General features: G+C 28.6%; 2 protein-coding genes across 3 annotated transcripts; both read left to right on the top strand.

Annotated features, from left to right (window-relative positions):
- Positions 1-2,003: 2,003 nt before the first annotated feature.
- LOC124920316 (aldehyde dehydrogenase family 3 member F1-like) lies at positions 2,004-22,611 on the top strand. 2 transcript variants are annotated; one of them, XM_047460780.1, is made up of 11 exons: positions 19,420-19,504; positions 19,535-19,777; positions 19,973-20,041; positions 20,109-20,205; positions 20,289-20,495; positions 21,121-21,245; positions 21,356-21,460; positions 21,536-21,708; positions 21,780-21,870; positions 21,944-22,093; positions 22,184-22,611. In XM_047460780.1, the coding sequence occupies exons 2-11, from the start codon at positions 19,571-19,573 to the stop codon at positions 22,424-22,426; spliced, it is 1,467 nt and encodes a 488-aa protein (XP_047316736.1). In that variant the 5' UTR covers positions 19,420-19,504; positions 19,535-19,570; the 3' UTR covers positions 22,427-22,611. The 2 variants fall into 2 exon arrangements, with proteins under 2 accessions (XP_047316737.1, XP_047316736.1); XM_047460781.1 differs by lacking the exons at positions 19,420-19,504; positions 19,535-19,777 and adding an exon at positions 2,004-2,241.
- LOC124920317 (aldehyde dehydrogenase family 3 member F1-like) lies at positions 4,300-5,354 on the top strand. Its single transcript, XM_047460782.1, has 4 exons — positions 4,300-4,482; positions 4,556-4,646; positions 4,729-4,878; positions 4,973-5,354. Exons 1-4 carry the CDS (start codon positions 4,319-4,321, stop codon positions 5,213-5,215), a joined length of 648 nt encoding a protein of 215 aa, XP_047316738.1. The 5' UTR covers positions 4,300-4,318; the 3' UTR covers positions 5,216-5,354.
- Positions 22,612-23,637: the final 1,026 nt, after the last annotated feature.

Genomic DNA, 23,637 nt, shown 5'->3' with positions numbered 1-23,637 from the left:
CCAAGCCTACCCTCAACTAGCACCAAGAAAATTTAACATAATTGTAACTAATGAGCAAGGGCGAATCCAGGATTTTTTTTTTCACTGGGCCTGAAAATATTATTAATAAACTTAAAACGGTTAAAAATAAAATAAAAAATGCTAGAGGTATGTTTCGAACTTTCAATCTAACAAAAACAAGTACAACCTTTTAACCAACTAAGTTACTAAGACTTTATATTTTAAATTCAATGGACGTTTTAACATTAATATAAGTTCAACTTTTTAACTAATTAATATATATATATATAATAATGCTGAGTAAATGAATACTTGTGTCGGATTGTGGGTTGACCCACCCATAAACTTAAAACAGTTAAAAATAAAATTAAAAATATTATCCGTAATTTTTTTCATAATTTTTTATATTATTATTTGTGAAATAAATAAAAACATTAATCAAATCGTTTAATGAATATCCTTATTAAAATAAAATAAATATATAAAATCTAATCAAAGATAAGATTATTCCATTTAAAAAAAATTATAAATTTAAAACTATATAGTTAAAGAAAAATTAAGTTTAAAAATATAAAAGGTTAAATTAATTAAATTTTAAATAAAAAAACTAATTATATAAAAAATATGAAAGTATAATAAGTGAAGCTAATTAGATGAGAATTTTGGAAAAAGTAATTAAAATATAAAAATAATAATAAAATTACAAAATCATGATAAAAATATATTATTAAGTGAATAGACATTTAGAAAAAAAATTATAAATCATCATTGTATATAAATCATTTTAGAAAACTAAATAATATATTAATTTATATAATATAATAAAAAAAATTAAAATTGTAATAATTAATAAAAAATAGAGGGAGAGGCCAGGATTTGATCACCTGACCTCCCTATTATAGTTTCAATCCAAATAATCTACACATCATATTTGTTATTCATGTATATATACATCTCTTTTGTTTTAAAATTCTACCCTGGGCTAGAGCCCGCCACGTCGCTCCGCCGTTGCTAATGAGTTTGAACATTACATTTATTTATTTATTTATTATTATTATTTAAAAATGTTGGATTCCGTTTTTTTTCGAAATGCGACTATACCAAGACTGTTAAAATCGAGAATTTACGTAAAATCGTTAACTAATTGTAAACTCGTAAAATCTAGAGTTTACTTGAAACTGTAAGAGTTTAATTTTAAAAATGATAGTTATATATCATTATTATTTATATATATAATTAAGTATTTTATACTTAACTAATTTTAAAATTTTTATATTTAAATATAAAATTATTAAAAAATTAATAATAAGTAAATAACAATATAAATAAAATTGTATTTACAAAATTAATTATATTAATTTATTTGAATTAATAATAATTTTATTTTTTAATTTATTATAAATTTATTTTTTTAAACGTAAAATCGTATAAAATCGTAAAATCGAAATTATTTATAAACTCGTAAAATCTTATTATCGTAAATTTAAAATCGTAAGAGTTTACCTATTTAAGAGTTTACTTAAAATCAAACTCGTTAACCTTACGTGAAATCGTAAAATCTTAAGATTTTAAGAGTCAACTCGAGATTTCGACAGTCTTGAATTATACTACCTAAATTAAATAAATAGTCTGTAAAAATAGTTAACTAAATTAATAATGCGAACAAAACTTATTATCCAACATGTTCCAACTCATCATCTCAGATGTTGGGATATTCCTCTATTCTTCTTGACCTTACATTTAACATATCATATCATTAGAATAATATATCATATCCAAAATTCATGACCCTACTCATTACTGACTAATACAGAACTACTTAACTGCGCGACTAAAAAATAAAAAGTAGATATATTAATAAAAAACAAATTACCCATAAATTATACACCTCTTGGCCACCAACAAGTTAATTAATTAAGGCCTTGCTAGTTTAGTTTTTTAATCAAATTTATGTTTGAAATGATCCCTATATATATTATGTGGTTAGCCTGCATCTTCCTCCAATACATACAAATCGATCACTAAGAAGAAAGAATGGAAGAACCCACAAAGGAATCATGGTTGGAGAGACAAATAGAGGAATTAAGAGAGACTTTTGAAAGTGGAAAGACCAGAAAAGCAGCTTGGAGGAAATCTCAGCTCAAAGCTCTTCTTTCTCTCCTCAAAGAGAAAGAAGAAGACATTTTTTTAGCCCTTCAACAGGATCTTGGCAAACATCCTGCAGAATCCTTTAGAGATGAGGTATCAATTTCAAATAATCTTTAGTTTTTAGTTTTTCTATTTTATTCAAATATTTTGATTCAATATTATGCAGTTGGGAACCCTGATCAAATCTATCAACTTTGCTTTGGAAGGTCTCAAGAAATGGATGTCAAGCAAAAAGGTAAAAATTATATTATATATTTTGTCTTTCCTTTTTTTATATTTTTTATTATAGTTGAATGAAATATGATATATAATAGGTGTTCTAGCATTACAATACAAAAAAACAATAAAATATTCACTTTTCATCACCAAAACACAATGAAATTATGAAATTATTCATTTGAGAGCAATGAAAACATAGGTAGAAAATGTTCATTAACGAACAAAATAACATTAAATTTATCATTAACGAATTCGGAGATCCTCAAAATAAGTTCCTTCTGTTTTTACTGGCTGTCACGAAGAGATCTTCTTATCGTCATAATAATAATGTTGTGCAGTAAATGCATCAATTGACCGCAATCACTGAACGTTCTACAATTCTTTCGAGTTCAAATAGTCCACCATAAAGTAATCGAGATAGGAACATTTTTTATTTTTTTTATTATTACCATTTAAACTATTATTAATGGAAAAAAAAAACTTATATATGATTACTATTAATGGCAGGTAAATGTTCCTTTTGCTGTTTTCCCTTCAAAAGCAGAAATAGTACCCGAGCCTCTTGGTCTTGTTCTCATCATCTCCTCATGGAATTTTCCCATTGGTACTAACATAACTTTCTCATCTTATATTTGATATATTATGCAATTAATCTTAATTATTTTGTCACAACTTAAATTATATTTGTGTACAATGAAAAATTCACAGGTTTGTCGTTGGAGCCGTTGATTGGGGCAATAGCGGCAGGAAATGTAGTTGTTTTGAAACCATCGGAACTTTCACCTATGTGTTCCTCAATCATAGCAAAAACCATAGGCGAATATTTGGATAAATCCGCCGTTAAAGTTTTGGAAGGCGGAGCCTCCTTCGGAGAACACCTTTTGCAACAAAAATGGGACAAGATCTTCTTCACAGGTTTTTTTTCTCTAATCTTATTAGGATAATTTAAGTCATATGGATTAAAATACTCTTCTACGAGTCTTTACCCCACCAAAATAGTCTAGTGGTAAGAGTCGGTTTAAGAGACCAAAATATTACGAGTTCAATTCTATGTGGAAGCCCTTGAATTTAAGTAGGGCTATGACTGGGGTGTCATCCTAGTTCTCTTTTAATTAAAAAAAATATGACGTGTCTTTCAAATAATACATAACTCATATAGACTGAAATACCCTTATTTAATGTCACTTATAATGACCGCCCATCCGAGGTGAATATTCTCATCTTAAGATCTTGAGTTCGAGCCCCCGTCAGACGACAAATTCTGCATCTAGTTAAATTGTTAAGTGTGTTTGCGGATTACATGCTTAATTCACTGTCTATTTTTTTTTTTTATAATGAATACCTAATTTTGTTTTGTGTATCAGTTATATATAAATGATGCATCTTTCTAATAATAGATAATGTCACAAATGACTAATAAAGACCACCATCTAAATAATGACCAATATTAGGCATATATAACAAAAATACAAGATGCAAGTAAAATACATACTCTTGCCTCAATCCATTAATAATAAATTAACCATAATTCAATGTATACGAGTCACATTTAACACGAAATTTACGATAGGTAGCAAGCGGGTGGGAAGGATCGTCTTGACTGCAGCCGCAAAGAATTTAACGCCGGTTGTGTTGGAGTTGGGAGGGAAGTGTCCGGCTGTCGTAGATTCACTCACATGTTCATGGGATAGGAAGGTAATTAATAATTTGTTTAATTTGCTTGATTATCCACTTATGGCGTTCTAACATCTGAGCCAACTTGTTTCTTTTATAGGTCGCGATTAAAAGGATACTCTCGAGTAAATTTGGAACTTGTGCTGGTCAAGCATGTTTATCGACCGATTACATTCTTACCGAGAAAAGATTTTCCTCAACTTTGGTATGAAAATTTGAGAGAATATTGTTTTATTTTTTCAATTTAAAGCTCACTTCTTTCATGTAGGTAGAAGAAATGAAAGAGATTATTAAAGAACAGTATGGTGAGAATCCAAGAGAATCCTATTATGTTTCAAGAATAATCAACAAACAGCATTTTGCTAGATTGGGAAATCTTCTAAATGATCCGTTTGTGAAGGCTTCGGTCGTGTATGGTGGTTCTCTAGACGAAGAAAACTTGTATGTAACGAGTTTTTTTTTTCCACTTTTCTATCGAAAATCATTTGAAACTCATCATGATCATACCATGCAGATTCATCGAACCGACCATCTTGATTAATCCTCCACTGAAATCCGCAATCATGACGGATGAAATATTCGGTCCATTGCTTCCTATAATAACCGTAAGTCAAAAGAACAAGGCAAGTTATATATGTTTTGTATTTAAATTTTCTATTATATAATATTGTCTTGTTTGAAACTTAGTTGGACAATATCGAAGATTGTGTGGAGTTCATTAAGTCCAGACCAAAGGCATTAGCCGTGTACGCGTTTACCAGCGATAAGAGGTTGCAAAAGAGGCTGGTGGACGAGACATCATCGGGAGGAGTAGTATTCAACGATACGATACTTCAGGTACGAATTGTCTCAAATCGTAACATTTTTAATAATTAAAATTGACAATGATCGAGATGAGGAACAATTGCAATTAACATTTTAATTTGTGCAGTATGCACTAGATAATCTTCCTTTTGGCGGAGTTGGAGAAAGTGGGATAGGAAGGTATCACGGGAAATACTCGTTCGATGTTTTCACACACGAGAAGTCGGTTTTGAAAAGAAGTTTTTGGGTTGATTTTTGGTTCAGATATCCTCCATGGGACTTCAAGAAGTTGCAGTTGTTTAAGGCATCTTATCGTTATGATTATCTCAAAGTGGTTCTCATTGCCTTGGGCATTAAGAAGACCTATTGAGTAGTAATGTTATGGTCATAGCCAAAGGTCTCTCTATATACTATGGCTCTATTTCTTTTTGTACTATATATAATTAATGTCTTTTATTATTTATTTATGTTTTAATTTGCTTTTAATGAACCAAACCCACATTGCAAAATGTGAGGGCTGCCACAACTTTTATTCAGACAACATTGTTTGCTAAATTCCGCTCTCCTTCAGGATCAACCGCATTGGATTATGGATATATTTTATGATTTATGTTTTCTAGATTTTAGATTTTGGACTGTGGATTGTGGATTGATGATTGTGTTTTTTTGAATTATATTAATGTTTTTGGCAAAATGAATAATTATTATTGTTTATATAGGTACAAATATTAAATATTAAAAAAAAAAATGATTATGTTTTGTTAATAACGGTATTAAGCATAAGAAAATCGTTATTAATACTTCATCAATAACGATATTAAACATAAGAAAACCGTTACTAATACTTTATCAGTAACGGGGTCGTTACTAATATGAGTTTCAGTAATGGTTTTAGAAAGCCGTTACTGATATTATTCTATTATCAGTAACGCTTCTGTAACGAATGGTAACAACGATAAATGCCGTTACAAAATGTCATCAGAAACAATTGTATAGGCTTTTAGTAACGGCTTCGTTCTTACTAAAACTCATTTTTTTTACTAGTGGAACCAATAAATTATATGGATGGTTTCTGATACTTCCCATTTTCATTGGATTCTAAAAGGTATTCAAACAAAGATAAGAATTTCATATTTTTAAACAAAAAAAAAATGAAGTAAGGAGAACTAACATGACACCCACAATAATGACTTTCGCTTTCAATCAAAACACTTTATGTGAGAATTGAATTCGCGACATTTTAGTTTCTTAGGTTGATTTTTTTCTACCCAACTACGCAACCTAAAAGGGAAAACAATATCGATTAAAGCTGAAGCTGAGGCCATATATGAGAACGGGTTGGAGAAAGTAAACAAAAAAATGTCAACAAGTTTACTTTTAAAGAAGGTTTTCGACCAGAATTAAGTTCAAACTTTCAGAAATGTCTCATTTTAATTTTTTAATTTGTGCGTGACTTATTTTAATTATTGTATTTTTCAAAATTATGAAATTATTTCATTCCAACATTTTATAGTTAATTTGGTTCATTCTAAAAATATTTAATTTATATATAATTTAGAAACACTCTTTCTGTCATATTTCTTATATACATCTATATAAGAAATGAAAACCTAATCAAATTCCAAAAAATATTGCTCATTTTTTATTTGTAATATATATATTTTTTATTATATCATATGTAGAGGTATTCAACCCGTCGGTTAACGGGTTAACTGGTTAATCGGTTCTGGTTAAGTCAAGTTTTACTTCTTATTTTACAAGTCGATTAACTAACAAATATTGATATCAGTACATTTTATTAGGTCTAATTCTACTAGTTTCGGCCGGTTAAAATATATTTTAAGAGTTTTCATTTATAAATTAATAGTTATACAAATTATAATTTTAAATTAAAAAACAATTAATATATATATATATATTTATTATTAAATATTATTTATAATATATTTAATATTTATAAAAATAAATAATATATAATTAAATTATTATCAGCTAAAAGAATAAAAAAATAATAAAAAAATAGTTCCATCATAAACCGAACCGTTTAACCTATAAAAATTCAAACAACAAAATCGCGATTATCTATATATCGTTTTTTAAATAATGGCTAATTGTATGTATTTGAATTCATATAAAATAATACTTTTAAACAGGCCTAAAATGTTGATAGTATAGGCTTAAGTCTCGGGGGCCAACCCAATAATGACTGGGCCAGAGTTTGGAGAAAGAAGGTGATCATTAGTCAAATTCAGCCCCTAGTTTTTGTATGATTGATAAATTGACCTCAATACTCTATCACAAAATTAGTAAGTGTTTTGAACATGTTAAAAATAAAAAGTAAGAAAGTGAAAGATTAAGTTTTAATTATCACTAAATTTATACAAAATATAGATTGTATTCTAAATTTCTACAAAAGATTAAAAAAAAGAATTTATTTGTTATCTCTTCAATAATTCAATATTATATAAAATATACAATAATATTTTTTTTTCTCTTAATTTTCTTATCTAAGATATTATATTTCTACACAAAGTGTGTGAATATTTTTATAACTTAGTTAATTGTTTTATTTTATTTTCTTGAAAAAGTAAAAAAGATTTATAAAATCAAATTTTCATTTCTTGAAAAATTACCTTTCATGTATCTAATCACATAAAGAGATTAAAACCAAATTTATCTATGATGAATTTTGTTACAAGCCTATTTATCACAATTCACTACATTCACTAAGAAAATGAAGAGAAGTTTGAATACATTAACATGTTACATGTTGAATCTCTTCAGAAAAAAGAAACTCTAATCAAGATAGTTCTTTTTTTGTTTCTCAAAATCTCTTTATTTCAAGTCTTTGATGGAATAGTTATAAAGGCGAATAGATTAAAACATGGTGACTGAAAATGAAATAAAAGTCGGATTTCAAATCATTTAACCTTGAATTTGTAAATATTTTTAAATTTGTATTAGACAATAGTCTTTCATTAAATTTATTTATGTAAAGTTACCATTAATGAGTTATAACAAACTTTCTTTATGAAATTAAATTGTGTTTTATCATTAATAATAGAGTTGTCGACCTAAAAAATATTGTAATGTGCATAATGAATTCATTTGCAAAAATTATCTTTTTTTCTGGTGAAATTTCACATCAAAACTTGGATCATATTAGATGCCATTTAAAACAAGTCCTATATTTCAATATTTTTTAAATGATGAAGTCCCATTTGAAAACATGATATTTTGACCTTTAGTGTGACATTTAAAAAAAAAATTAGCATTATTTTTACTGTTATATATTTTTTGTTTCAAGATCAATATCTCATATGTTGTGATTTTATGCAAGAAAGATGAGAAAAATAACCTCAATAAGGCTGCATCAGTAAGGAAAAAAATAATTATATATATATATATATATATATATATATATATATATATATATATATATATACATATATATATATATTAAATTAGGATTTATTTCCTTTATATAAAAAAATAGCATGAACTCATTACATCATAAAGAATTGAACCTACTTTTGTTATTTTTATACAATATAATAAATAGTAACATTTTTGTAATTACAATTAAACATGAAGCTTAATTTACTTTTTATTAGATTCTTGGTTAATATTACTATTTAATTTGTGCATCTATTTTTCATATACAATTTATACTAGATTTAAAAGAAGAAAAAACACACATATATGCACTTAAAAAAAAATTACCTGTTTAAAATTATAAACAATCATTATTTTAAAATAAAATCTGAATTCAAACTAATCCTTGATAATTGTTTTTTATATATTTTTATTTATTAAAGACGTTTTAAATTAAAGAATGCAGTGAATTTAAATTAGTTATTTTAAAACTAACTTGGTTCTCTGTGTTTGAATTAAGTTAATTGTTAATTTATTTAAGACTTTTAAGTGGTTAAAAATAATGATGTTAAACACTATTTATTTTATTTAGGATAATTTTTTTTCGGTTAGATAATTGACTAGGGATTATATGTGTTGTCGGTATTGATACTATTCCGATTTCACCTTGATTTCGTTCCTAACAATAATAAACTCAATTAAATATATAATATTAACGATATATTTATTTATTTTAGAAGAGTTTTAAGTTTAATTTTTTTTATAATAATATGAATTTTCAATATTACAATATATATATTATATAAATATTATTTTGTATAAACTAAACCGACAAAATGATATTAAAAAAAACCGATGGAACTAAATAAGAAATATACTGTTCATCCCATATCCTATTATCCTCCCTCGTTCAATTGAAAGTTTTATTTCAAATTTAATTAAATGAGAAAAAGACATTAGTTTGGCCATCTGGATAATACTTTTATATTCAAATAAATAGATCTTTATTTTTGGCCTATGGATAAATGATAAATTAATAATAATTTGCAATCAATATTTTAGAAACATACCCAAATATATTTTCTGGAGGGATATATTATAATAAGTTTTTTAAATAATAATTTATTTGTTTTTAATATGAAAAGATATTTTAGGATTAAAATTCAATATATATATTAATATTGTAAACTAATTATTTAATAAATATTTAAAATATTAAATAAATAATTAATATCTTTAACATGTTATTTTTTGTTGTTGTCTTTTTTTTATTTTCATATATATATATATATATATATATATATTCATAAAATTTAATAAATACATGATATATAAATTTTATATACATATTCAAACATTAAAATAAAATTAATTTATATATTTTAAATAATTATTTAATTTATAATATTATTGAATAACAAAAATTATTTAAATTATTTGTAAAATATATTATTAAATTTAAAATATTAAAAAAATAAAAAAACTGAAAAATATTATTAAAATTTTATTTTTAATTTATTTGATAGTACATGAAAAAAAATCAAAATATTGTATACTTTAAATAACAATGAATTATGACATAAACTAAATTACTTCTTATAAATTTTGACATAATTATTAATTAATTTATTCATTTGTACATGATTATCACAAATTTGTATAAGGTGTGGTAGGTAAATATAATTAATGAAAATAAATTCGTATTTATTACTGTACAAGAAAGGTCTGTTTCGACCCAAATAGACAGAATATGTCAGATCAAATACTGTGCATCCATTAAATTTCAGTATTTATTTAGTTAGCTGAAACAATAAAAAAACATTGAATCTAAATTTTCGTCCGAAATTATGAAATTCAAGACAATAAAATAAAAATAAAAAACCCTATTCTCAAACAAATTAATTAAAAGAAATGATCATAAAGATGGGGATGGGTAGAGACAGCTGTAAGTGCATATATAGTAAATATAGACTTTAAGGAATTTAAAATGAACATGGTCTATTCGTTTTTTAATGTTTTTGTAAATGTCTATGCTGAATCTACTACTCATTTACTTTTATATGATATGTATTCGAAGTCTTTTTAGAGTATAACAAAAATATATTCATTGATGTATGAGTTTTTGAGTAGTTATTTTGAAATTTGAATTGAAACGACTAATATGACAAATATACACATTTGAGTTACCATCTTAATTATTTTCAAGTGGATAGTTGAAGAGAAATTATCAAATCTTCAATGATCGTAGTCGTCCGATACGTATTATTTATAATAATATTCTTATGACGTTTTCTAATATTTATTTTGAAAAATCGGTAGAGTTGATCAGAAAGTTATCCGTTCTTCTTGAGGATTTACGAACTCAATAACTTCTCAGATAATTTGTTTGTATTTTGTTTTTTTTCATGTTTTGTGATTTTTATTTTTATTTTCTCATGTCATAATTTGTTGTTGTGCTTAAATAATATTTTATAATTTCATAATATAAACAGACAATTAAAAAAAACATTACTATATATAAATATTTTTATTCTTATCTAATCTTGCTAATATCTTATGTTTTCTATAATAAAAATGTCATTTTTTATCGTTATACCGTGATTTTACCGTTTAGTAAATCAATTAAATGAATTTTATCGTAAAAAAAAAAAAAAACAAAAATTTCATTATGCCAATAACTAGACTAGGATCTATGATGATAAGAAGAGGACCACATGGAGACTCACATTAATTGATCCTATTTACTCTTTGAAGTGGTAGATGGCTGGCTAAATTTTAGACCCATCACGGAATTCAATGAGCACATATTGGGACATTAAACATCTCCAAAAAGACTTGTTGATCTTATTGGGTTATAATATCATATTTGATTTATAAGGGCTAAACATTTTTTCAATAGATCCAATACTCCACAAAATTCCTAAATAGACACTATAGATCATGACCCATGTGAGATTGAATAACACTACACAAAATGCTCATAATTTGTGGACAAATGAGAAACCAGTGGGGTTGGGAACAATTAACTCTTAAACCCAAGGAAATAAATAGTCTATTTTATTCATTTAAGGCTAGAACACCAACTTTGGCCGAATGATGTGGCTCCTTAGCAACATCGTTTTCACGTTCAAAGGTTGGCTTGAACTCAATTAATTTTTATTTTAATCTAAGACGTTTTAAATAAAAATTGAACTCGTAACATTTTGTCTCTTAGAAATCACTCTTAATATTTGAACTATTTTAGTGTAAACAATTAAATTCTTAATCAACTTAAGGAAATAAACAATTTATTATCTTCATTTAAGACTAGAACACCAACTTTGGCCAAATTATGTGATCCTTTAACAACTTTGTTTTCACATATGGGATTGCTGGAACTTAGTTTTAAGTGAAAATCGAACTCGTGAGCTAATACATATATAATTACTTACACATAAATTATATTTACATGCAATTACTTTTAAAAAAAATATAACATATATAATACCTTCTACAAAAGTAATTAATATATTGTATCATTAATAAATAAATATGTACATATATAAACATCTATAAATACCAGCCAACTACCTTTAGTAAATATATAATCTTAAAAAGGTCCAAAAGAAAATGAAAAAAATACTCTACATTATATTTTTTTTTGGTTCCATATTGGTTATTTGACACAAATTTGTTTGATAAAAAATATCTTATTTAAATTTTTAATTGGTTTAACTATTATAATATAATTTTTTAATTTAAATTTTATAAAAGTAAAGTAAAAATATTGTAGTATTTTAGTTAATACATTGCTCTAAGTCTAGTTTAAAAATAATAAAAATATTGTTTTTAATGAGATTTGAATTTATAATCAAATAAAAAATTTTAATTTTATCTTAACAATTATGCTATATCTTTTGTTTAAATATACATTTTTATTAAATGAGTTGTCATAGCTCGAGAACTTGTTGGGCTTACCCTAAGTCGACCCTACTAATATTTTAAGTTAAAATGTTGTTAATAAAAATAGAAATAGAATTCATAACCTTTTGATAATTTAGTCACCAATTTTAACACTAAAATATCCTGGCCACTTACAAGCTACAAAATAATTAATATCTATGATCTAAATTGAGTTACAATGGTAGATATATTATTTGCATCACATTAAATTAAATTCACCAAACTTGCTGCCCATTCACACATGCTTCTTAATTGTATGTAATAAACATAGTTAGTTGAATGAAGTCGTGTTCCTTTTAGGCATAAGTTACTTCCCTTTCCTAGTGGGGCATGTTTGATTTAGCATATTCACTCTTACAATTATATCTATGACCTATCATGGAAATTAAGTTAAGGGAGTACAATTATGTTGAGTTATGAAACCTACATTTATAATAAACTTTACAATAATTAATTAGAGTTTATTGAGTTTGTATTTAAGTTTAGGCTTGGACCTAACCAATAACTGTTTATATTTTATTACATGAATGTTTACCTTATAAATATGTTATTTAAGATTTTACATTGATAAGATATAATTCTATAGAGATAAAGTGTGAGAAAAAAGACTTTGTATTTCTTATTCTTCATAGTGAAATTAGATTTGGGGATTCAAATCCTAACAACTGGTATCAAAGCTGCTATGCTAAATTAGAGCATTGTAAATAATGATAAACGATAACAGTATATGACACAGAATTGGAAGATTTGATGGAATAAATTATGCATTTTGAAGGATGCAAATTGAGAATTATCTCCATGGAATGAAACTTTATGTTTCTTTGAGTGAAAAACCAGAGAAGATGGATGGAGCTGAATGGAAACTCCTTGATAGACATGTTTTGAGAGTTGTCCGATTGACGCTAGCCAAAATTGTTGCTCACAACGTAGCAAAGAAGAGACCACCATGAGTCTAATGAAAGCTCTCTGTGATATGTATGAGAAACCATCTACTAACAACAAGGTAAATTTAATGAAAATACTCTTTAATTTAAGAATGATTGATGATACTTTTGTCACTACTCATTTGAACGAATTTAATACAATTGTAAATCTACTGCTATCTGTTGAGATTGATTTTAAGGATGAAGTTAGTGCCCTGATTTTGTTAGCATCTCTATCAAATAGCAGAGAAACTATGATAACAACAATTAGTAACTCTGTTAGAAATTCTAAATTAAAGTTTACTGAAGTTAGAGATCATATTCTTTCTGAAGAGGTTTGTAAAATTGATTCTGATGAAACGTTCAAAGATTTTGCTCTGAATGTTGAAAATAATGGCAAAGGTAATGATAGAAATTTCAACTGAATAAGAGAAGATCTAGGTAAAGGAATAGGAGGAGTCAGTCTAAGTCTGGGCGGACATTTGATTGCTGGAATTATGGTAAGCAAGGTTACTTGAAAAGGAACTGCAAAGCACCGAAGAGAAACAATGATAATAAAAACAATGGAGCCAACACAGTTACATAAATTGTCATTGATGTGTTGCTTCTGTTTGTTGATAGCCCGATAGATTCATGGGTTTTGGACTCAAGGGTGTCTTTCCACACCACTGTCCAAAAAGAATTAATGGAGAATTATGTGGCTGAAACTGTGGGAAATTTTATCTTAGATGGTGAGCCACTAGATATTCTTGGCATGAGAGACATCAAATTAAAGATGGCAAACAATTATGTTTGGAAGATTAATAAGGTGAGACACAATCCAGGTTTAATGCGCAATCTGATTTTTGTTACACAACTTGATGAAGAATGTCACAATTTTAGTTGTAAAAATGGTGCGTGGAAGGTGATTAAAGGAGCAATAGTTGTTGCTCGAGGTCACAAAACTGGAACGTTATACACGACTTCAAAGAAACAATTGCTGATGTAGTTGATGACTCGAAGAATAGTGAGTTATGGCATTGTAGATTTGACCATATAAGCGAAAAATGGATGAAAATTCTTTGAAGAATGGTCAGATTCTAAAACTGAAGTATTTTGAACATTAGTTATGTGAAAATTGCAATCTTGAAAAACAAAAACATGTGAATTTCTTAAAGATTGGGAAGAAGCTCAAGAAAGAAATGCTAGAATTGGTACACATTAATGTATGGGGGCATGCACATGTTTCTTCTATTGGCAGATCACACTACTACATGCCGTTTATAAATGATTTGAAGAGAAAGATATGAGTATATTTTATGAAGAACAATTCTGATGTATTTGTGATTTTTCAAAAAGTGGAAGACTTTGATTGAAAATGAAACAAATTAGAAATAGAGGATAATACATTAGTTCAAATTTCAGAGAATATTATGCTGTAAATGGGATCATTATGGTGAAAATATTCCACAAACGCCTCAAGAGAATGGAGTAGCTGAACGGATGAATCGAACATTGAACGAGCGTGCTAGAAACATGAGATTGCATATTGGGTTGCCTAAAACCTTCTGGAAATAATCTATTAACACTCATGCCTACTTGATAAACAAATGACCATTTGTTCCTCTTAAATTCAAAATTCATGAAGAAGATTGGAGTAATAAAAAAGTAAAATTTTCTTATTTGAAAGTATTTAGTTGTTTATCACATGTTCATATTAATAAATATGATAGGATCAAACTTGATCCAAAGTCTAATAAATATTTTTCATTGGTTATGGTGATATCGAGTTTGGTTATCGTGATATCGAGTTTGGTTATCGTTTATAGGATAATCAAAATCGAAATATCATTTGTAGAATAAATGTTATCTTCAATGAAAAGGTTCTCTACAAAGATTGTGTTGAAAAGACATTAAATGGTGATTCCAAGTTGAAAGTGACTAGTACGGTCAATTTGAGAATTTTTTAGCTAAATATATACCAACTGTCGAAGAAGACCAATGTATTGTTGAAGATGAAATCGTTGAGAATATGTCCCCAAATACAAATCAGCAAACACCAGTTATACAATTGAAAAGATCGTCAAGGAATCAAAAATCAGTCGAGAGGTGGTCCCCATCTCTGAACTATATCTTGTTGACATATAGAGGCGAACCTGAATGCTACGAGGAAGCAATACAATCTGATGAATCGGTTAATGCAATGAAAGATGAGATTGACTTTTTGACGTTAGGATCTCACTAAGCTACCAAAGGGAAATAAAACACTTCACAACAAATGGATCTTTAAGATTAAAGAAGAAAATGATAAAACCATGATATACAAGGCAAAGTTGGTTGTGAAATGATTTCAACAAAAGGAAGATATTGACTACAATGAGATTTTCTCTACAGTAGTCAAATTGATGACAATCAGAACTATTTTGAGTTTGGTTGTGAAAGAAGACCTTCATCTTTAACAAATGGATGTCAAAACTATTTTTTTATGGTGATTTAGATGAAGAAATTTACATGCGATAACCATAAGGCTTTGAAATCAAAGGAAAAAAATGAGCTTGTGTGTAAATTTCTGAAGAGTCTGTATGATTTAAAACATGCTACAAGGCAATAGTACAAAAAAATCAATAGTTTCATGAAAAGTAACAATTTTTTAGGTGTGAAGCTGATCATTAAGCTATATCAAGAGGTTTGCTAATCATATAGTATTTTATTTCTTTACGTTGATGACATGATTGATTCTATTCACAAACAACTTTATTTCTTGTCAGATATAAGACAGATTCTAAAGAAAGAGTTTTCTAAGAAGTTTGCAATGAATGATTTGGGTGCTGCAAAACAAATCCTTGAGATGCAAATTTTAGGGATAAAGAAGTTCTCAAGCTTTCACAAAAAGAATATGTGAAGAAAGTTCTTAGCATATTCAACTTGTATGACACAAAACTAGTTACTACCCTTAGCTAGTCATTTCAAACTATCTAAAAATCAGTCGCCTTCAACAGAGGAGAAAAAAAATACATGACCACCGTTATGTATGTCACTGACATTTGTTGTATTATGTATGTGATAGTTTGCACAAGACTTGACATAACACATGTAGTGAGAAATGTTAGCAGATTCATGAGCAACCCGAGTAGACAACATTGGAAAGCAATAAAGTGGATATTACGATACTTAAACGGAAGTATAGGTCTTGCTTTGTGTTTTCAAAAGTCTAATGTGGGTTTGAAAGGATATATTGATGCATAAAATGGTGGTGATGTTGATAGTAGGAAGAGCACAACATGGTACATTTATACTATAGGCAGTTGTGTTTTAAAATTGCAGAAGATTGTTATTCTTTCTAGTTATGAGGCGGAGTGTGTTGCTGTGATAGAGGCTGCTAAGGAGATGATGTGATTGCAACCTTTTTTTGCGAGAATTGGGTCAAGACTGTGAGAAAAGTGTGTTGCGATGTGATAGTCAAAATGCCATTCATTTGGCAAAAATCCAGTTTATCATGGAAGAACGAAACATATACTTGTTCGTTATCATTTTCATCCGATCAGCTTTATAAGATGGAGAGTTAGCTCTTGAGAAGATTCTCGAGAGTAAGAATTCACCTGATATGCTGACAAAAACTGTGACAAATGATAAACTGAAGTTGTGTGCAATTTTAATTGGTCTTCTTCGTTAAGACACCGGATGGAAAGTCGATACCGATCGAGAGATGATGAAGTTAGTCTCCAAGTGGGAGATTGTTGAGTTATGGAGCCTACACTTATAATAAACTATATAATAGTTAATTAGAGTTTATTGAGTTTGTATTTGAGTTTGGGCTTAGGCCTGACCAAGAGTGATTTATGTTATATTATTTGAATGTTATCTAATAAATATGTTATTATTAAGGGTTTACATTAATAAGACAAAATTCTAATAAGACAAAATTCTAAAGAGACAAAGTGTGAGACAAAAATACTATATATTTCTTTTTTTTATAGTTAAATCTGGTGGCGGTTAAAATGGACGTAACTTATTTGAGTGAACCACTATAAATCTTTGTCTTCTTGTGTTTTTTTTATCGGTCGTTTTAATCGGATCAGATTTGGGGAATTCAAATCTTAACAAATTATAATTAGTAAGACTATTTTTTATCCGAATTACTCTGTTTGAGACGATTTTTTCCAATTTAACTGATAGTTAATCAAAAATAGAGCAATAATGATATTTGTGTCCTCAAAAGACTAATAAACTCAATTAAATATATAAATCAGAAATATATTTATTTATTATTTCATATTTTATTTTATAATAATATAAATTTTCAATATATTATAATTTTATATAAATTATTTTTATATTTTAGAACCGTTAAAATTTCCCAAAATCGAACGGAATTGATAGTAAAAAATTCTTCAAAATAGAAAAGTGGAATGATAACCACACTCTCTACAACATTAGTGTCCCTAAAGTCAGCTAGTGGGCCGCCTAGGACCACCAATCCACGGGCACCAAAGAAAACAAAGTGCATTAAAAAAAACCCTAAACAAGTGTTAGAATTACATTTAACCTCCAACAATAAAATATTTTGATTAATCATAATAAAAAATCTATTATATTTATTAAACTTAATAAAAACAAATTTATTTATTTTTCCTTTAGAATATCCATTTCACAAACCCGACTAACCAGCCCGAGCCCCTGGAATTTGGATATTTACTAGAAGGCTTTATATAATAGATTAATATAAAATTAATAAAACTAGGCAAATTTTCGTGCCATACACATACACATGAATAAGAATAAAAATAAAATAAATTAAAAAATTATAATAATATCTATTCAATGTTTAAAATTCTTATTAAATCACGAATAATATATTAAAATAAAAAATATAACGCTTTCATTCCATATTTTATTAACTTCGGTAAAACAACTTATTTTCTCACATATTTTTTTCTGAAGAATCTCTCATCTCGTGACTTTACACTTTCACTTTGTCAATCAAACATTTAATTCATATTTTTTAATAATTAGCATCGTGACTTCACACTGGTCAATCAAATAATTGATTCATATTTATTTAACCACTTTCAAATGATACCGGTCTATTATTCCTCGGCAAACCAAATCTCAATCACACTTGGTAAAAGGTTGTACTTGTTTTGTTAGGTTGCAAGTTCGAAACATACAAATAACATTTTTAATTTTATTTTTTAACCGTTTTAAGTTTATGGGCGGGTCAACCCACAATCTGACCTAAGTATCAATTTACTCTCACATATATATCAAAATTAACCACAGTTCTCGACCCGACAATCCGGACACTTTAAAAAATAAGCATCATTATATATATAGATTAGTTAGTTATAAATTTGAAATTTTATTGTTAAAATGTCTCGCGTTCATCAAATTTGGAGTTGAATCATAAATATAGTGTTGTTAGTCTAGTTGGTTAAAGGGTTGTACTTATTCTGTTAGGTTGTAAGTTCGAAGCATACAAATAGCATTTTTAATTTTATTTTTAATCGTTTTAAGTTTATGGGCGGGTCAAACCACAATCCGACCCAAATATCCACTTACTCTCACATATATATCCAAATTAATCACTGCTCTCGACCCGGTCCGGACACTTTAAAAATTAAGCATCATTATATATATATATATATTAGTTACTTAAAAATTCGAACTTTTATTGTTAAAATGTCTCGCGTTCATCAAATTGGGTATTGAATCTTAAATATAAAGTGTTGTTAGCCTAGTTGGTTAAAGGGTTGTACTTGTTTTGTTATGTTGCAAGTTCGAAACATACAAATAGCATTTTTAATTTTATTTTTAACCGTTTTAAGTTTATGGGCGGGTCAACCCACAATCCGACCCAAGTATCCATTTACTCTCACATATATATCCAAATTAACCAAAACTCTCGACCCGACAATCTAGACACTTTAAAAATTAAGCATCATTATATATATATATATATAGGTTAACTTAACTTAGTTGGTTAACTATACTCTTTATTAGTACAATAAAGATAAATTTTGCTTTAGAAAAATTTTAATTTTTTTTTTTGAGAACGCTGGGTTCCGCTACTCCTATGGAGTGCGACTAATCCCCGCGGGTTAAGTACATAGCCCGCAAACATACTTAACCAATTAACCAGGCGCAAAACTTGCCGCCTAACGGGCTCGAACCCAGGACCTCATAGAGGTCTGAGGGATATTCACCTCTTGTTGCCACTAGGCTAGAATTTTTAGAAAGTTATGTGAGGTGACTATGCAAATGCATAGGTTACATTACCCTTAGCCTACAAAGTTAATACACAAGGATGAATCAAATTAGCGCAAAGAAGGTAAATACATTAGTTAGAAACAAACTCATAAATGATGATCAGCAACAGGTTAAGCCCTTGCTAGTTAAGTTTTTTTAATCAAATTTATGTTTGAAAATGATCCCTATATAATATGGGGATATCATACTTCTTCCTCCAATACATACAAATCGATCACTAAAGAAAGATCTGAGAGAGAATGGAAGAACCCACAAAGGAATCATGGTTGGAGAGACAAATGGAGGAATTAAGAGAGACTTTTGAAAGTGGAAAGACCAGAAAAGCAGCTTGGAGGAAATCTCAGCTCAAAGCTCTTCTTTCTCTCCTCAAAGAGAAAGAAGAAGACATTTTCTTAGCCCTTCAACAGGATCTTGGCAAACATCCTGCAGAAACTTTTAGAGATGAGGTATTAATTTCAAATAATCTTCTAGTTTTTTATTTGTCGCAACAACATAGTCATGTGCTTCCATTTAAAACGCTTCCGATGAGAATCAAATTTGTGACTTTTTAGTCTATTAGGTTAAACTATTTTCATCGGGTGGGTGAGTCTAATTTTTAATTTTGCTATTCTATTCAAATATTTAGATTTAACATTGTGCAGTTGGGAACTTTGATCAAATCTATAAACTTTGCTTTGGATGGTCTCAAGAAATGGATGTCAAGCAAGAAGGTAATAAATGTTTTTATTTTTATTATTATTATTATTGAAAAAAACTTTATATTATTATTAATGGCAGGCAAAGGTTCCTTTAGCTGTTTTCCCTTCAAAAGCAGAAATAGTACCCGAGCCTCTTGGTCTTGTTCTCATCATCTCCTCATGGAATTTTCCCTTTGGTACTAAACATAACTTTATCTTATTTATGATTTTTTTTTGTCACGTCTTCAATTAAATTTGTGTTCGAATGAAAAATTCTTAGGTTTGTCATTGGAACCGTTGATTGGGGCAATAGCGGCAGGAAATGTAGTCGTGTTGAAACCGTCGGAACTTTCACCTATGTGTTCTTCGATCCTAGCAAGAACCGTAGGCGAATATTTGGATAAATCCGCCGTTAAAGTTTTGGAAGGCGGAGTCTCCTTAGGAGAACAACTTTTGCAACAGAAATGGGACAAGATCTTCTTCACAGGTTCCTTGTCCTTACTCTTAGGATAATTCGATTCATATATAACATGATTGGTCTTTCAAATAATACATTATTAAGTCATAAATACCTATTTCATGTCACTTATAATGACCTCTAATTTTTTTATTTTGTGTATACCCGTTATTAAATTATGCATCTTTTTAATAATACATCATGTCACAAAAGACTAAAATACACCACTAATAGGATGGGACATTCTAAGAATACATCAAATCACACTGTTAAAATAATGGGATTTTGTTTGGATTTTTCCCAAAAATCATCTAAGAAAAAACTGTTTTTCAATTTTTTTTTATCAAATTACCTTGGATCTTTCTCTATATTTTTATTTAATAATTAAATTATATTAAAAAAGGTAAAGGATAATTATGATATTTTAATTGATAAAATGATTGAAGATAATGATTGAATTTTATGATAAAAACTTAGTTTTATCTCAATAACAAAGATGAAACAAGTCTTAAGAGTACAAAAAGTTACAAAATTAAAAAAAAAAAAAAAAAAAAAAGACTAAAATATCTTTTTTCAGCCCAGGATCCATTAATAATAAGCCATAATTCAATGTATATGAGTTCTATCTAACATGATGGATCAAAATTTACTATAGGTAGCGGGCGGGTGGGAAGGATTGTCATGACTGCAGCCGCGAAGAATTTAACGCCGGTTGTGTTGGAGTTGGGAGGGAAATGTCCCGCTATTGTGGATTCACTCGCATGTTCAAGGGAAAGGAAGGTAATTAATAATTTGTTTAATTTCCTTGATTATCAACTTAAGGCGTTCTAAGGCGTTCTAAGATGTCGGTTTTCCTTTTGAGTCAACTTGTTTTCGTCTTCTTTTTATAGGTTGCAATTAAAAGGATACTTTCGGGTAAATTTGGCACTTGTGCTGGTCAAGCATGTTTATCCATCGATTACATTCTTACCGAGAAGAGATTTGCCTCGACTTTGGTACGAAAAATTGAGAAAGAATATTAACTTCTTTTTTTTTTTTTTTTCAATTTAAAGCTCACTTCATTCCTGCAGGTAGAAGAAATGAAGGAGATTCTGAAAGAACAATATGGTGAGAATCCAAGAGTAACCAATTCTGTTTCAAGAATAATCAACAAACAACATTTTGCTAGATTGGAAAATCTTCTAAATGATCCATTTGTGAAGGCTTCGGTCGTGTATGGTGGTTCTCTAGACGAAGAAAACTTGTATGTAACGAGTTTTTGTTTCACTTTTCTATCGAAAATCATTAAAAACTCATCATGATCATACCATGCAGATTCATCGAACCAACCATCTTGATTAATCCTCCACTGAAATCCGCGATCATGACTGAGGAAATATTCGGTCCATTGCTTCCTATAATAACTGTAAGTGAAAAGAACAAGCCAAGTCTTAAATATGTTTTGTATTATAAAAAAAAATGTCTTGTTTGGAACTTAGTTGGACAATATCGAAGATTGTGTGGAGTTCATAAAGTCCAGACCAAAGGCATTAGCTGTGTACGCGTTCACCAGCAAGAAGAGGTTGCAAAAGAGGCTGGTAGCCGAGACATCGTCGGGAGGACTGGTATTCAACGATACGATCCTTCAGGTACGAATTGTTCTCAAATCGTAACATTTTACTAGTTAAAAATGACAAAGTTCGAGATGAGTAACAATTGCAATATTTATATTTGTGCAGTATGCACTAGATAAACTTCCTTTTGGTGGAGTTGGAGAAAGTGGGATAGGGAGGTATCACGGGAAGTTCTCGTTTGATGTTTTCACGCACGAGAAGTCGGTTTTGAAAAGAGGCTTTTGGATTGATTTCTGGTTTAGATATCCTCCATGGGACTTCAAGAAGTTGCAGTTGTTTAAGGCATCTTATCGTTATAATTATCTCAAAGTAGGTCTCATTGCCTTGGGCATTAAGAAGACCTATTGAGTAATGTTATGGTCATAGCAAAAGGGGTTCTCTCCATATATATATACTCTGGTCTTTTGTACTATATATATAATTAATGTGTTATTATTTATTCATGTTTTTGTTTGCTTATAATGAACCAAACCCACATTACAAAATGTTGTATTTGGTATGAATCAATAAATTATATTGACTGTTTATGATAATAATACTTCCAATCTTCAAGGGATTCCAAAAATATTGGTATTCAAACAAATACCAGAATTCCATGCTCTTCTCACAACAGAGGAAAATATGTTCAACCGGCTAAATTTTTTTGTTACAACCCGAAAGGGAAAACAATATCGGTTATAGCAAGGGCTTAGGTCATATGGCTACGAGTTCAAGGGGAAAGTTTAGGTCATATGGGGCATAGTCCAAAAGCTCGGGTTGTACCTACAAAAACCCGACACATTCCGATACTTAAGTTCAAATTGATAATATACTAGAGTAGTTCAAGTGGTAAGAGCCGTGTCTAAGAGACTAAATGTCACGAGTTTGAAAACTAAAAAATAAACTAAAAGGAAGATGCAATTTTCATTCAATATAATGCTATACTCACTTAGTTGAGTGACAAATCATTGTAAGAAGACCACTTATTGAAAAAAAGCCAAACTTGTGACTGGACAAGGTCCAATCCACTCTATTTCTATTATAAACTTTCTTGGTTGGAGATTGGATATTTGAAATCAAGGAAATAATTGTATGATAAGTCGACAGGCATTGAACATGTTGCGAAGACCTCCTCGATTGTGCTGCAAAATGAATGCTCGATAATATACCAATAATCCATTTGGTCTTGGTACTTTTGTGGGACTCATGCCAAATACCGCTTTCTTGATCTCAAGTTTACCGAGAACTTTCTCCATAAGATGGTTCATCTCTTCACTAATCAACTTGATAAACTGGAGAATTGGTTCAACTTTTCTTCCTGTCTCACTTTTAAGAGTATCTTGGAAATACTTGAGAGTTTCATTCTCAATTTCTAGTTCTTTTTCTAACCAAATTCCCTGCTGATTCATAAGCTTAGTAAACAGATTGAAGGGCAAATGATTGTGAAGACCTTTCAGGTCTATTCATTAATCTGAAAATTTTAAATCAAAATGATTTATTTGAATCATGATGATAAAACAAAATAAGCTTACCAAACATCATACTGATTCATAAAACAATCTTATATCAAAGAACAAGTG

This window comes from Impatiens glandulifera, chromosome 1 (assembly GCF_907164915.1).
Source record: "Impatiens glandulifera chromosome 1, dImpGla2.1, whole genome shotgun sequence".
NCBI lineage: Eukaryota > Viridiplantae > Streptophyta > Magnoliopsida > Ericales > Balsaminaceae > Impatiens > Impatiens glandulifera.
The sequence above is the reverse complement of the archived record's forward strand: the minus strand, read 5'-3'. Positions and strand labels throughout refer to the sequence as shown.